General features: G+C 51.9%; 1 protein-coding gene and 1 long non-coding RNA gene across 7 annotated transcripts in view; one reads left to right on the top strand and one right to left on the bottom strand.

The window, feature by feature from the left end:
- The first annotated feature begins 96 nt into the window (after positions 1-96).
- Positions 97-13,949, top strand: part of LOC118887048 — a 100,779-nt gene continuing 86,926 nt past the window's right edge. The window contains exons 1-2 of the long non-coding RNA XR_005017870.1: positions 97-380; positions 1,926-2,006. This is a non-coding gene — a long non-coding RNA (uncharacterized LOC118887048). The remainder of the gene's footprint in view (positions 381-1,925; positions 2,007-13,949) is intronic.
- On the bottom strand, positions 1,346-13,480 carry ALOX12 (arachidonate 12-lipoxygenase, 12S type). 6 transcript variants are annotated; one of them, XM_036837585.1, is made up of 14 exons: positions 13,201-13,480; positions 12,406-12,607; positions 11,045-11,126; positions 10,836-10,958; positions 10,616-10,719; positions 10,202-10,362; positions 9,193-9,336; positions 8,190-8,399; positions 5,250-5,336; positions 4,859-5,028; positions 4,244-4,365; positions 2,232-2,332; positions 1,939-2,109; positions 1,346-1,823 (listed from the first exon to the last, which is right to left on the bottom strand). In XM_036837585.1, exons 1-14 carry the CDS (start codon positions 13,333-13,335, stop codon positions 1,644-1,646), a joined length of 1,992 nt encoding a protein of 663 aa, XP_036693480.1. In that variant the 5' UTR covers positions 13,336-13,480; the 3' UTR covers positions 1,346-1,643. The 6 variants fall into 6 exon arrangements, with proteins under 6 accessions (XP_036693480.1, XP_036693479.1, XP_036693481.1 ...); XM_036837584.1 differs by having other exon boundaries at positions 12,720-13,339; XM_036837586.1 differs by lacking the exon at positions 1,939-2,109 and having other exon boundaries at positions 12,720-13,339.

The following is a 13,949-nucleotide window of genomic DNA, read 5'->3' as shown; positions in this document are numbered from 1 at the left end:
CAGCAGCCGAGGATTGAAATTATGTCATTTTTCCCTCAGATACCTTAGTCTCGGGCGGTATCCTGTGATGGAGGTGTGGTAAGTGAGACAGAGAGATTTACACCGAGAGAGAACGCCTCTATCTCCTCTCTACTCATCCCTACCCTTTAAAATAGACACTGACACAGTAAAAGAAGACGTGGAGCCCCTTCCCGAGCCCAAGGGTGCTGTTCTGGCTAGAACGCTTTAAAATTGCTGAGGGTTCTTGGCATTGGAAATACTTAAGTAACGTTTTGTTAACCAAACACGGAATACTGAAGAGTCGTGGTTGCCAAATCCAGGAAAAATACGGCCGTTAGGAAAAGTCCAGGGAAAGCAGATTCAATGAACAAGCTGTTAAGGTGAGTGGCCCTGCCAAATGTTCTGGGGAAAGGAATAAGTACACACAAATGTCACTTTTCTTCCCTACTGTAAACCAAGGAAACTGATCATAGGTCCTTTGAACAAGGTAGAGTACAAGATTTAAAAAATATGAATGGATCATACCCTCCAAAGAAAAAGTTTGTATACCTCACTGGTGAAAAACAGATTTGTAATAATTATTCAGGGAAATAGTGGTGTTTGAAGAACACAATTTTGCACTGAGTATGTTGTACCCATTCTAGTGAGGACAGTGGTCATAGCATAATTGAGAGGGGTCATTTTGATCCCAAGACCCCAGAACCAGACACTGTCAGTGGTTAACATAACTTGGTGGTATTTTTCCATTTATTTTGTGCAGATTGTTCTTAAAAGGGTCGTGAAAGAGAACTTGGAACCTGGGAAACACTTAGAGACTCCAGGGTACTGAAGAGCCTGGGATAGTGGCCTTGAGACATTATTTCGTGTCTCTTTTGTTTGAGACTGTCTGGAAGGAAGCCATTTTGGGGTGAAAGTTTTTATTTTGCCTTAGGGGCACCATTCTCATTCAGGGACTTTTAGGGTAGGTGTGTGAATAGGAGACATAGGGATGGAGGGAAAGTTGCCAAAGAAGAGTCAGGAATTTTTAAGTTGGCCAAGCATGAAGTCAAGCTCCTGGGAAAGGAGAATTAGTTGAGGTAGTCGATTTCTCCAAGAACTCTTCCTCACCCTCCCCACCCACCCCACCATTCTCTGGATGTTTTGCAAGTAAGGTCAGTGCCTCAGGCTACCGCAGGGTACCGTTGTACAGGTACTGCCCCAAATCCAGGGCCAAATCCAGCCTGCAGTCTGTGCACATCCCTGTAGCGAAGCACAGGGTTTTGTTGTGTGTTTTTGCATTTTAAAATGGTTGACTAAACCAAAAGGAGGATATTTTGTGACACAGGAAGTTCATATTTCACTCTCCGTAAATAAAGTTTTATTGGAACACAGCATTCATTTACACGTTGCCTGTGGCTGCTTCTGTGCTACAACAAGAGAGTTGAGTAGCTGTGACAGACTGTGTGGCCTACAAAGCCTAACATATTATCAGGCCCTTTACAGAAAAGTAAAGGCCCTTGGGCTCATGGGATGCAGATGTAGGGGGTTTAATTGGGGGAGGAAATAGAGCCTCTGCAGCAGAGACTAGGAAACCATGAAATTCAATATGGAACTGTCAGTCCCAGAGCTGATCTGCAGTCTTCCCGGTGGGGGCATCCCAGAGCTCAGATAGTGATGCTGTTCTCTATGTGGCTGGGCTTTAGGTATTCATAGGGCAGGTCAAGTTGCTCATTCCGGGCTGTAATCTCCCTTTCCAAGTTTTCCAGATCTGTTTGGAATTGGTTTAGTACAGACTTGGCCTTGGGGTCTGAGAAATACTTTTCTCTGTGATGCCCCAGAGGCACCTAAGAAAGAACAAAGGATCAGTCAGTTTTGAGTCAGACACATCTAGAGCCTAGCCCTTCACTCTTATGTTTCCCTTCCAACTGTCATTTCCCTTTCCCCAGGGTCCTCTCTTACCATGTCTGGCTGGCGGCGCCCCAGATGCCATGTGATGACCATTTGAAGACAGGCCTGTCGGACATCAGGTAGTGAGCCCATCACCGTGGCCATTGTCACATCTTCCTTGGTGGTAGGTGGGGGCATCCGCATTGTGCATGGGGCATTAGGGACCCAGGCATACCAGTCCAGCTGGGGGAAGAAACTGCAACCCTAGGATCCTGGTACTTAGGGTTTGAACCCCCATCTCTCCCTTGGGCATCCCAAGGTCCAGACACTTGCCTTCAGGGACCTGGGCTTTCAGCTCTCCATACCTGGCCCTGGTTGATGGCCCCATGCTGAGCAGTGCACGTGAAGACACACATGGTAAGGAAATGGCAGAGTTGATTCTGGGACTGGAAGGAGATGGGGAAACCTGGGCAGGAAGGAAACAGGATTTAGAGGCTACAGTCTGAGAGGAGAGAAATAAAGGCTGAAGACTTGGGATGTCTACATTTTGGAATTGGAATGGTTGTTGTTTAGTTCATTTATTCCAATATATTTGCAATCAGACCTGGGAGTTCACTGTTCAGATTCAAATAATATAAGTTGGGGTTACCTTGTAGGTCCCAGTACTATCACCTCTCATGCCACCTCAATCTCTTGACCTGTAAAGTGTATGATGATACCTATTTTTATTAAATGAGGTAAATTCACCTGGTTGTGGAACAAGTTCCTCAACTTACATAATAAGTACTTGAGGTTATATGTTGGGAAGGGGTTGGGGGGGCTGAAGTAAGGTTCTGAGTGGATCAAAAATCCTCTGCCTCAAAAAGTGGTTGAGAAGTTAGGGATTGCTTCCTCCTATGCCCAGGTATGTGAATTACAAGTGTCTGAATTGGGGGTAACGTGACGGATAAGAGAAGTCATAGATGTAGAGGGTCATAGCCAGAGAGGCTTCCGCAAAGATTATGTCACGCCACTCAATTCACAGTGGAGGGTGGGGGGTTCAGAGACCCAACTAATCCTGTCAGTTAAGTGGACCAAATATAATCACTTCCCTTTTGTAGATTAAAAAAAAACAAAAGAAACAAAGACCAGAGAGATTAAAGTGCTTGTCAGGACTGCATAATTGGGAAAAGGCAGAGGCTGATCTTGAACTCGGGTTCCTGACTGCCAATCTCAGGCCGTTTTTTATTTTAGCACACCTTTCTTTCTCCCAAAAAGTCTGTTGGGAAAGTGAGGCAAAGGTGAGCTATGAGAACTGAAGGAGAGTGGGAGGAAGAGAGAATGAGAGGCACTTAGTGGAGGTTTAAAGTTCACATGTTGATGTTTATTTTCATTTTTCCAAATGTAGATACTGGTTGGGGAAAAGATGGCCAGGGAGAGGAGGGGGTCTCCCGGGAGCACGTGGAGCCCATGGACATACCGAGATATACTAGAGAAAGTTTGGTCCTGGAAGCGGGGTGGTGCAGCCACAGATTCCCTAGGGAGACGCTCCCTCCAGAGGGCGGGTGTTGCGTTAGTGCTCACGGCACCCTCAGAGGCCGGCCATAGCGGCTCCCCAGTCAATGTTTGTAGGTGTCCCACAGAGGCAGAGATGTTGGTGCAAAGTGTGAGGGGCAGGGACAGAAGGACAATTTGGAGCAGAGTCCAGGCTGGCCCATGTGTGAGAGAAAGGAGGAGGAGGAATCTAGGAAGAGCTCAAGAAAGGCTTTTTTCCCCAGAGGTTAGAATGCGGGTGGGGTGCTAAAGACGGTGGGCTGGATCCTAGCAGCGTGGGGAGAGGCTGGACTGGCCAAAGAAATGTGAGCCCCAGGGGCAGGGGCACCGAGTTCAGGGTTGAGCCAAAGCACGTAGAGCATTGCGTTTGCATCTAGAAATGACCTCGCACTGTGGTCAGTGTGCAGTAGGCCTGGACTTTCTATGCGTGTGCTGGACAGTAGCAGGCAGGAGGAGAAGAGGGAGAACAGAAGGGGTCATTACGGGCTTTGGTGGAAAAATCTTCCCATTTATATCCTCAAGTAGGAATAGACAACCATGAGGAGAGAACGTGAGCCGCAGCAGGGCCTGGGCAGATCCCTTGCTGGCTGGGGTTCTGGCCCTGTGGGGTCCCATGCTGTGGCAGGTTAGGGGATGGGGTGGAAGTAAAGGTTGATGGCCAGGGTCTCTGAGGAGGATGATCCTGGGGTATCTAGAAGTGGTCCTGAGTCTTAGGAGGTGGAATGGGATTCAGATTTTGAACGTGTGGATGGAGAGGGGGTGGGATGAGGGGTTGGGGTCCTGAACCCAGACTCTACTTGGGCAGAGTGTCCAAGGAGCTCCTGTCCCTGGGGAGGGCTCTCACCTCGGTCCTGGGCCTGGCACAGCCCCACCTCAGTGATCTCCCGACACCAGGCCTGCAGCTCAGGGTCCCCTCTCACGACGTCATCCCCGCTGTAGAAAAGGTGGATGATCCCCTCCACGTACCTGGCCAGGGGAGAAGGGAGGTGAGCTCCTTGAGAGGAGAAAGCTTCGGACTTTGACCCCTGCACTTTTCCATGGTCTCTGCCCAGCTGACTCTCAATGTGTCTGAGTATAGATTCTTCAAGGCCTGCCTTTTGGGTCATTCCCAACTCTTTCTACAAACTAGTCTAGAGAGGAAGGACACGTGGGTCATTAGTTCTAGGAATCCCCATACATGGTTGACAGCCATTCTCCCTGACAAAATCCCTGATTTTTCCAGATCCCTCAGCCTCCCGGTCCACAGCTTTCCCACGTAGGTTCTCTGTCCCCAGCCTCCTCCTTCTCAGGCCTTACGCACTGACTCAACGCTTCCCTCATCTCTCCCCAGGATCCAGTCCTTTGCTCCTCTTGTCTGGACCTTATTGTTGTCAGGTTCCTTTTGCCCCATGCTGACCTCAGGCCAGAGCCCCACTTGCCCTCTCCCTTGCCCCATTTCTCGGCTCCCCGTCTCACCCACCGGGCAGTGATCTCCCAGAGTTGTAAAGCGTCGTGGGCATAGAGAGCACCCGGGGTTCCCAGCAGGCCGCGGTCAGCCAGATTGTTGGGAGGACAGAGGGAGCAGTAGGTCAGCTGAGCCAGGGCCCGGTGGAGCAAGTGCACGTGGCCCCCTCCACCGGTGCTCACTGCCTGGGACAAGAGAGATGTGAGGCCTTGAGGAAGAAGCCAGCACACACTATATAAGGGGTTCAGATGTGGCATTTTCACATTTAGAGACATAGATATAAAGGGACGGGCTCATGGGTTTAAGGGTCAGGACATTCACCCAGGTGGATCTGGGATCTTGAAAGTGGCAGGAAATCATAGAGAGTCAGACGGTGAGGCAGCCCCATGCCCCATCCCCTCCTTACCTTATCAAATACACCTCCATCTGAGATGAGTTGGGTCCGTGCCCGGGTGTTGATTTCTATCGTGTAGCGGATGTGTGGGATCAGGAGCTGGGATGGGGGAGATTAGAGGGGGTGGTTTATGGAGGACATGCTTGGGTCCTTCCTTGTAGGCAGCATGGTGTCTACTCTTGATGCTTTCCTCCCTTGACAGGCTGGTCTCTTCCTGCTTCTGTGATCACTCACTCTCGTGATCTTTTCGCCCCTGTGAGTCAGGCTCTGGAGCCAGACTGACCTGGGTTTCACTCTACACTTCAGCACTCACTTTGATACTCATCCAAGGTACCAGACCTTCTAAGTGTTGATCTGTCTATCTCCTGTCTAGCCCCTCGTCTGTCAACAGCGGGTGATAATAGGGTCTTTTGTCTCAGGAGGCTGCAGTGATGTTTATGTGAGTGATGTATGAAGAGTTTTTAGTCCACACAGAAGTCCTTGAATACTAGCTGTTATCGCTTATCTTTTTTTTTTTAAATTGCAATCATATAGAGTTGCTCCATTTTATAAAAAATTAATTAATTAATTAATTTATTTTTGGCTGTGTTGGGTCTTCGTTTCTGTGCGAGGGCTTTCTCTAGTTGCGGCGAGCGGGGGCCACTCTTCATCGCGGTGCGCGGGCCTCTCACTATCGCGGCCTCTCTTGTTGCGGAGCACAGGCTCCAGACGCGCAGGCTCAGTAATTGTGGCTCACGGGTCTAGTTGCTCCGTGGCATGTGGGATCCTCCCAGACCAGGGCTCGAACCCGTGTCCCCTGCATTGGCAGGCAGACTCTCAACCACTGCGCCACCAGGGAAGACCTATCGCTTATCTTTATGATTTCCACCTGGGGTGTAGGTGGCCTTTGAGAATCAGCCCCTTTTGATTTGCTTTTATACTCTGTCATTTACAACCTCACAGCTTAAATTAGCCTCTCTACTCATTACCAAAGCCACACTTCCATCCCCTGGTCGCTTCACTGTTGGTTTTTTGGGGGATGGGTACCTTTAGTGAGATAGAGGAGCCATACTGAGCTATGTACGTAAGCAGCAGAGGGGCTGTCGTCAAATCTCCCCCCACCCCCAATTAGGCAGTTAGGTCCCCTCTATTTTTATAGCTTTTCAAGAAATAGCTTTTCCTTAGCTATTAAAAAAGGCCATCTCATCCTCACATGCGTTTCTTTTTGTCTCAGACTATTTTGTCATTTCCACCCAGTTTATTTACAGGTTTCACGTAGCGTTGGTATTTATCTGAATTGTTGCTGGACACAGGGCATGAGGCAGAGATAACTCTGGTGCCAAGAGGTCAAAGCAGCTCACATTGGACTGAAACTTTTCAGAAAGTTCATGAAAGGTGCTGAGTGTCGTGGAAAGCCCGAAGTCCACATGAGGAGCAGAGATACCTTGGGACAAACAACTCTTAATAAATCATTGCAGGAACTAATTTTTTCTAGCTTTTAGCCTGTGTCACACTATTAGGTCGTGTCAGCCTTCAGCAACCCCACGATGGGCCTCCCATCATCCCCATTTAGACCTGAGGACACTGAGCTCACATCTGGGAAGTACAGAGGTTAGGATTCAGGATTCAGACTCCGGCAGTCCGAATCCAGAGCCTGTGCAGGTCACCTCTGGGACATTGCTGGCCTGGCTCTCCTGCGTGTACTGATAACAGTACAGCTGTTTGCCATGACGTCGCTGTGGGAATGGAGATAGTTGGGCAGAGGGCTGAACTCGTAAAGGGGGATTTTCAGTGTGCCTAGAGGCTTAGCCTCTTCAAGGTGAGCAGGAGACGGTGGTGCAGGAGCGCCCTGAGATCAGTAAAATCCAAGATTCTGCTCATCACACTGGTCTCCATCTTGTCTGTGTCACCCCAGACTCCGAGAGGCCACAGCTACTGCTGGCCAGGCTTGGGGGTCGGGCGGGGCCCCCGGCTGAAACGCAGTTCAGTCGTTCTCCTTGCCAGGTGCTCACCTGCATGTCCTACCAACGTTTCCGATTCCCTATACTTCAAACTGAACCTCATCTTTGCTTCCCAACTGGCTTCTCTCCTGGCTTCCCTGTTTCTGACAATTGGTCTGGTTCATAAGCTTGTATCAGTTTCATCCCTTCTCTGTCTTGTTCCCTATATCTAAAGTGTCATCAAGATTTTGAGGACATTTTTACTCAAGCACAAGCCTTATGTCGCTGCCTTCTGCCGAGCAATAGATGCTGAGCTCACTCTTTCATAAAATTACAGGATTTCTAGGTCAGTCTGCAGTACCCACCCTTGGGCTTCTGGGTGTTGCAGGAGCTTAGACCTCTGACCTTTCTGATATCCAGGCTTGCCGCAGCTACTATTCCATCCCTTCCCCAATTCTGATTTTTTCCTTTTCGTTCCCGTCACCACCTTGCCAAACGCATGTCTCTCTCCACCTCTCTCCTGGGCGGGTGTAAGCAGCCTGCTGGGCCGCTCTCCTTGCCTCTTGACCTGCTCCTACTTAGCAAACTCAGTTGGGGTGGAACGTACTCCATCAATACTCTAGTGTTTATCGGCTGTCTCTGTGGTTTCAGATTCTAGATCCAGCTGTTGTTCTCTGGGTAGTTCTTATGGGCACCACTTGTCATTCTGGCTAAATTGTAAATCTCCTAAGGCAGGAACAAGGCTTTTGTTTTACTAGCAATATTCCGGCTGTACTCTAGGCCCATTGCTAGATTGTCAGATCTCTGAGAATTTCAGAGGGTTTCCTTAGTAATATGTCCTGAAGAAACCTTAAGTGACTTGACTTAATTGAAACACAAGTCTTAAAATATTGATGCAGTCTTCCTTCTGTTCTCACCTCTTTCTTTCACAGTGATAAAAATTTTTTTTTGGTGCTGCAATATCATTTGATACTGGGCTGTTTCCTTTCTCTAGGGTCTGAGTGAAGGGGGACATGGAGGGTAGAGGTTGTACCTTGAAGACAGGGTGCAGCCCTGGGAGGCACCTCATGGTGGCCACAGCAATGACCTCAGCCAGCATGTGGGTGTTCAGCAGATGATATTGGAGCTGGTGCAGTTGGAAATCTGAATTTCGGACCCAGGACTTTGCCAGGAGCCAGGCAAGTGGAGGATCTGAGGGCAGGAACAGTGGTGGGGTCGGGGAGCTGGGGCTGGGAGGCTGGATCTGGGAAAAAGAGAAATTAAGCCTTCATTGAACTCCCACTTTATGTGTGACATTATGGCCAGCAATCTTGGGGAAACAGATGAGTAAGTACGATTATCGCATCCAGGAGGTATAATCTAGGAGGAGGAATGAGGCCCCTCCCACCGTGCCTCTCACTAGCTGTGGCACTGTGCGAGCACCATGATCGTCGGGTTGAATGCAGAGGAGTCTGAAGCAGGGAGTCCAGGGAGGAGATCTGACAGTGGTTTGGGAGAAACGTGATGGGGGTCTGCGTTATGGTGGGGGATGGAAGGGGAAGCTGGGTGTGTGAGATAATTGACAGTATTTGTTAACTAACTATTGAGACCAGTGGGAGAAAAGATAGAGGGGACTGAGAGATTAAATAGTGATTCTCAGAGTGTGTTCCCAAGCTAGCGGCATCCGCATCACTTTGGAACTTGTTAGAACTGCAAATTCTCAGTCCCCATCCCGGACCTACTGAATTGGAAAGTCTAATGCTGGGACCCAGCAAGCTGTGTTTTAACAAGCTGTCTAGGTGATTCTGATACACACTAAAGTTCGAGAACCATCGGGTGTAGGATGAGAACTCCAAAAGGCCATTATGACTCTTGAACAAGTCCTGCCAGTTGGGTGAGTCAGGAGAAACCAGGCTGTAAGCGGAGTGACACGAGAACAGGTCTCACTGTGTGAGGATGGAGTTTGGGAGTCAAGAACCAGGGCGCTGGTTCCTCGGGAGCAGAGGCGGAGGTGAACAGAAAGCAGTGTTGGGAGGCGGATGCCCAGGGCGCCCCACCTGGATGACCATGGGTAGCAGCTTCCCACTGGTGTCCATCTTCAGCATGACGAGGGGGGCAGCCAGGTACTGCTTCTCTCCTTGGATCACATTGGCTGGAATTCCATCCAGGAGAATGAAATCAGCCTCAAACAGGGAACTGTTCTGGGGAAAGGAGGAATGTATCCATCGTTAGAGTTCAAAGTCTAACCCGAGAGGGCCAGGGCAAAGGCGGAAGACATTCAAGACCTTTATCTGAATTCTTGCCATCATCCTACGTCGGTTGCACAGTCCTATCGGCAGAACCAGAGCATCTGGCCCGATTCCTCTCATTTTAAGTGAAGAAACAGCCTAGTGAGGGTAGACACCTTGCCCAGGGATGTGTGGTGGCAGATCCGATTTTAGAACCAGGCCTGCTCAGTCCAGTGTGCAAGCTGTCCCCTTGTCGAGATGGCCAGGCCCCTTCCCCACTATCCCTCGATGATCTGAACACCTTGTGTTCAGCTGTCACCAGCTCAGCAAACACTCTTTCACTCCCTAAAACTCACCTTCTCTGCCAAGTAATCCACGGAGGTTCCCCTGCCCAGCCCTGCCGCCGAGTCCAGCGCACACATGCACAGGGCACGCTCACATCCTGCCTTGCTCGTCCTCCTCACATGCAGCTCACCTCTTCCAAACCCAAGTAACCCCCGCAGTTCTCCCCACCTAATGGCACATTTTCTACCCTTCTCCCTGCCCGTGAACACTGGTGTCCAGAGCACTGACGTCAGCCAGGGAATGTCATTGTCCCTGCTAACACCTCTGGCCCCATCTGCACCCTGGGAATCCATCCTGTTTCCCCTCCACACTGGGAGCTCCTCATAGTTTTCCCTACATACTTTATCACCTCTAGGGTTTTCTAGCACTGGAGTCTGGACCAAGGGGCTGTAGGTTACCGCAGCCTCCCTTCCTTGACTCATCTTTGATCCCTGCCCTTCACTACTTCTGGCCACACCGCCAAGGAGAGAACAGCACAGGGTGGGAGGGGTACCTGGAGTTCTTTCTCCAGCTGGGCCTGTAGCTCCTCCATCCCCGAGGGCAGCACTAGCCGGGAGGGCAGAGAGGTGCAGCGTCTCAGCAGCATGGGATTGGCACCATTGAGGAACTGGTAGCCAAACAATTCATCGTCCTGCCAGCGTTGGCGAACCTTCTCTGTGGGGTCGGGGTGGAGTGTAGGAGGAGGTTGTTTACACAGCCGGGATGTCCCTCCTCCAGGCCCTACCCCAGCGATCCAAGCACGTGACCATCCCGTATCTAGCCCCTGCCTTTTCATCTGGGGCCTCTGAGAAATGACCCAGCACAATATATTCTCATCTGTGAAGTCTCGTGAGGGGCTGTGGAGTGTGAAGGTTGGGTCATCAAAAGGGGCCATCAAGGAGTTATGGAGACCTGGGGAACCACTGACCAGCCAGGATACTCTTCTGGCCCCAGAAGATGTGATCAAAATCCTCCACGCGGTTCCAGGATCTCAGGAGGGTGTAAACGCGTTTGAGGACCATCCCCAGAGCCCTAGGACAGGAATCGAGCCATGAACCCATTTGCCAATCCCTCAGCTGCTCACCATTGACCACCATTTTTGGATCTCCCAGCCCTTTCCCCACTCTGAGGTCCAGGCCTGTTCTCACCCTGCCTTCAGTGTCCACTCAAAGTCCAGCCTCTTCTCCTCGTGGAATCTCATATTTGCAGGTAGATCGTCCTCACAGCCCGCAGCCATTGTCAGGGGTAACCCTTCCTTCCATGTGGCCCAGCTAGGAGATGGGGACAAGGCTTCAGGGAGGGTGTCCAGGTCAGTGATGGGGGGTACCACTGAGAGGCCCTGTAGGTGGGTGGTCACCAGTATATCTGACGTCTTTCTTTGAGTTCCTGCTCTCGATGTTTCTGGAACACGTCCGATGCGTTGTTTCCTGCCAGGCAGGCTGGGGAGACATTAAGACAATTGGCCATGGTTTGTGTGGTCCTGTGCTCTCCTCTGCTTGTCCTCATCTTCCTTTTTGCCGTCATAGGCCATGTGTTCAGTCACGCTCTGTTGCTTTTATCTCTGGCCTTGCCTCACTCCATTGATTCCTGAGACACATTTATCTTATCATTGCCAAATTTGCACTCTGGGTTTTGCTAATCTCAACCCTGTCTCTTGTCTCGAGACAACAGTCTCATGTTTGACACCCTTTCTTGTCCCTTAACTCGTCTTTCGCCACCTGATCCTATTTCATCAGTATCTATGGTTGGAAAAAATCACCTTAATTAAGGTGATAAAATCTTGGGAATTCTCTGGTGGTCCAGTGGTTAAGACTCTGTGCTTCCACTGTGCCGGGGGGCACAGGTTCAATCCCTGGTCAGGGAACTAAGATCCCGCAAGCCATGCGGCGTGGCCAGAAAAAAAGGTGATAAAATCTCAATCACTCATATGCCGGTATCTATTTTCTACTATATATTGCTTTGGTTAATTTCACATCCCCTGAACCTCACCTACCACACCTCAACCGTCCTCAAAAGGCTTTAGGAACAGCTGTTTGCTTTCTTTCCCTGACTTCACTCTTCTGAGATTTACCATCAGAGTCTATATTATCAACTTGTTCCTGTTCTTATCCGCATTTCTACTCACCTGTCTCAAAGTGATGTATTTCATGTTTCCATCCTTACTTGCCCTTGCCCTCGTTTGCCTCTGTAATCGTCTTTCTTACTTATTTCCCATGGTAACAAATTGTGTATTTGCTGTCCTCATTCATCCCTACCCACTGTCAGTGTGCACCCTGTCCCTCGTGGTTTTCTTCCGTGTTTTCCCAACCAAACCAGCTCTCCAAGTCATATTGCTTATTGTTTCCCTTAGCTGTCTCCTCTTAGGGGTCACCCCCATCCCCTATTCCATGTGCTACCCTTACCTGCCCTGCCCTAACTTGTTCCTCATCCCATACTTCTGTTTCCCATCATTGCTGCGGCTCCCATCCCGTGTCCTCATCTTCTTGGAGGGTGGGATCTGCACATCACTTATGTCCCTGTCCAGCCCCACTTGCAGGCTTTTTTATTCTGTGTATAAATTTGGTACTTTATAACTCTTTCCCACGTCCTGTCTTCTCCACACTTAACCTGCTGAACACTCACTTTCTTCAAGGCCCTCTGACCTTCCGCAGCCCTCCCCCGCCCCTTCCCCAGCAGTTCCCCAGGCCCTGCATCCCCTCTCCCGACACTGCCCCTCACCGGTGCCCTCGGGCAGGCACAGCACGCTGTCGGCCTGCACCCAGCAGTAGCACGGGAAGGCGGCCTCCTCGAAGGCTACAGGGCCCTGCACCGTAATGTGGTCGCAGAACCACGCGTTGTCCACCAGGGAGTGGTGTTTGCGCAGCTTCACGAACTGCAGTGGCCCCAAGTCCTCGGGAATGTCATGCTCAAACTCCTCCTCCTGTGGGACCAGAACCCGGAGAGTTAGTAGCAGGGTCCCAGGAGAGGCCGTTTTGCCTGCCGCGGGTGGGGTTGGGGGTCAGAGGTGCGGTGGGGACAGGAGAGGAGGGGACCTTTGTGGAGCCTCCGTTGACAAGGCCTCCAAAGACAGCCTCCCTCGTTCCCTCCTCCGGACATTTGCGCGGTGTGTCTGACGCCCCATCGCACCGGGAGGAAGAGGGAGCGCGGCGCGTGGCCCGCAGTGTCTTGAATTGATGTCTGAGTCTCAGCACCTTCATCGGTCCTTTAACTGAGCTCTCCCCGCTCCCTCATTCCTACGAGCGTCCCACTTGACTTCTGATCCTATATTGACACTGGCCTGGGGTCATTTGGAGAAGGAGTTGGAGGCTGCGAGGACCAGGGCCGGCGGGAAGGGAGAAGGGGTGTGCGCTCAGCCCGGGTCCTGGCCCCCGATCCTCCTGGCCCAGCCGCCCGGGCGTCCCAACACCTGCAAGTCCCAGCAGGCACGGTTCCGCAGTCGTTTCGCCCTCAGATCCCGCCCCTCGCCGGCCTCCCGCGTCCCGGCCGGGGTCTGTCCCCGCTCCGCCCGCTGACCTGGCCCCGCGCCGGCAACAGCTGCAGCTCCAGCTCCGTCTCCCCGCGCGCCCCGACCAGCCACAGCTGCACGCGGTCGTGCGACCCAGCGAAGAGTGCGGCCCCGGTGGCCACGCGGATGCGGTAGCGGCCCATGGCAGCCCCGGCGGCTTAGGCGAAGGGAGCCGGATGGGGCGCGCTTCTCCGGGTCGCCGGCCGGTATCGAGGCGCCTCAGGTCCCGGGCCTTTAAAGAGGGGCCCGCGTCCCCGCCCTCCTCACCACTTTCAGACGCTTCCAGTCCCCGCCCCAGACTAGCCCGAACCTGCGAGCCGCAGAGCCGGTTGTGGGGAAGGGCCGTCCCTCCCGGGCCGAGCGGAGCTGCGGGGCGATGAAGGGGCCCCCGCCTGGGGGAGGCCGAGAGCCTGGAAGCGCCGGGGTTTCTCTGGACCTCTGGGGGAGGCCTGGGGCCAGGCGCCTCGGGGTTGAAGGGAGCAGGATGAGGACACTTCCTGAGGTCTCCCGGCCTTGTGGAGAGCTAGGAGGAAGAGGGGGTGAGTCAGTCTTCCAAACGCAGGAGAAAGCCTCCGCTTTTCTGGGCTGGGACCTGGGAAAGACCGTGGGCTGAGCCCTGGAAGGCCGGCCTGCTAGGCTGTGCTGGGCCCATGCGGAATGTCCTGCTCTGGACCCAGTGCAGCCCAGTAAGTCTTCAGTTCCTGATTTATACCTCATTTGAGCCCAGTCCTTCAATAAATGACCAGAGGTGCCCCAG

Source organism: Balaenoptera musculus, chromosome 20 (genome assembly GCF_009873245.2).
Source record: "Balaenoptera musculus isolate JJ_BM4_2016_0621 chromosome 20, mBalMus1.pri.v3, whole genome shotgun sequence".
NCBI classification, from domain to species: domain Eukaryota; kingdom Metazoa; phylum Chordata; class Mammalia; order Artiodactyla; family Balaenopteridae; genus Balaenoptera; species Balaenoptera musculus.
The sequence above is the reverse complement of the archived record's forward strand: the minus strand, read 5'-3'. Positions and strand labels throughout refer to the sequence as shown.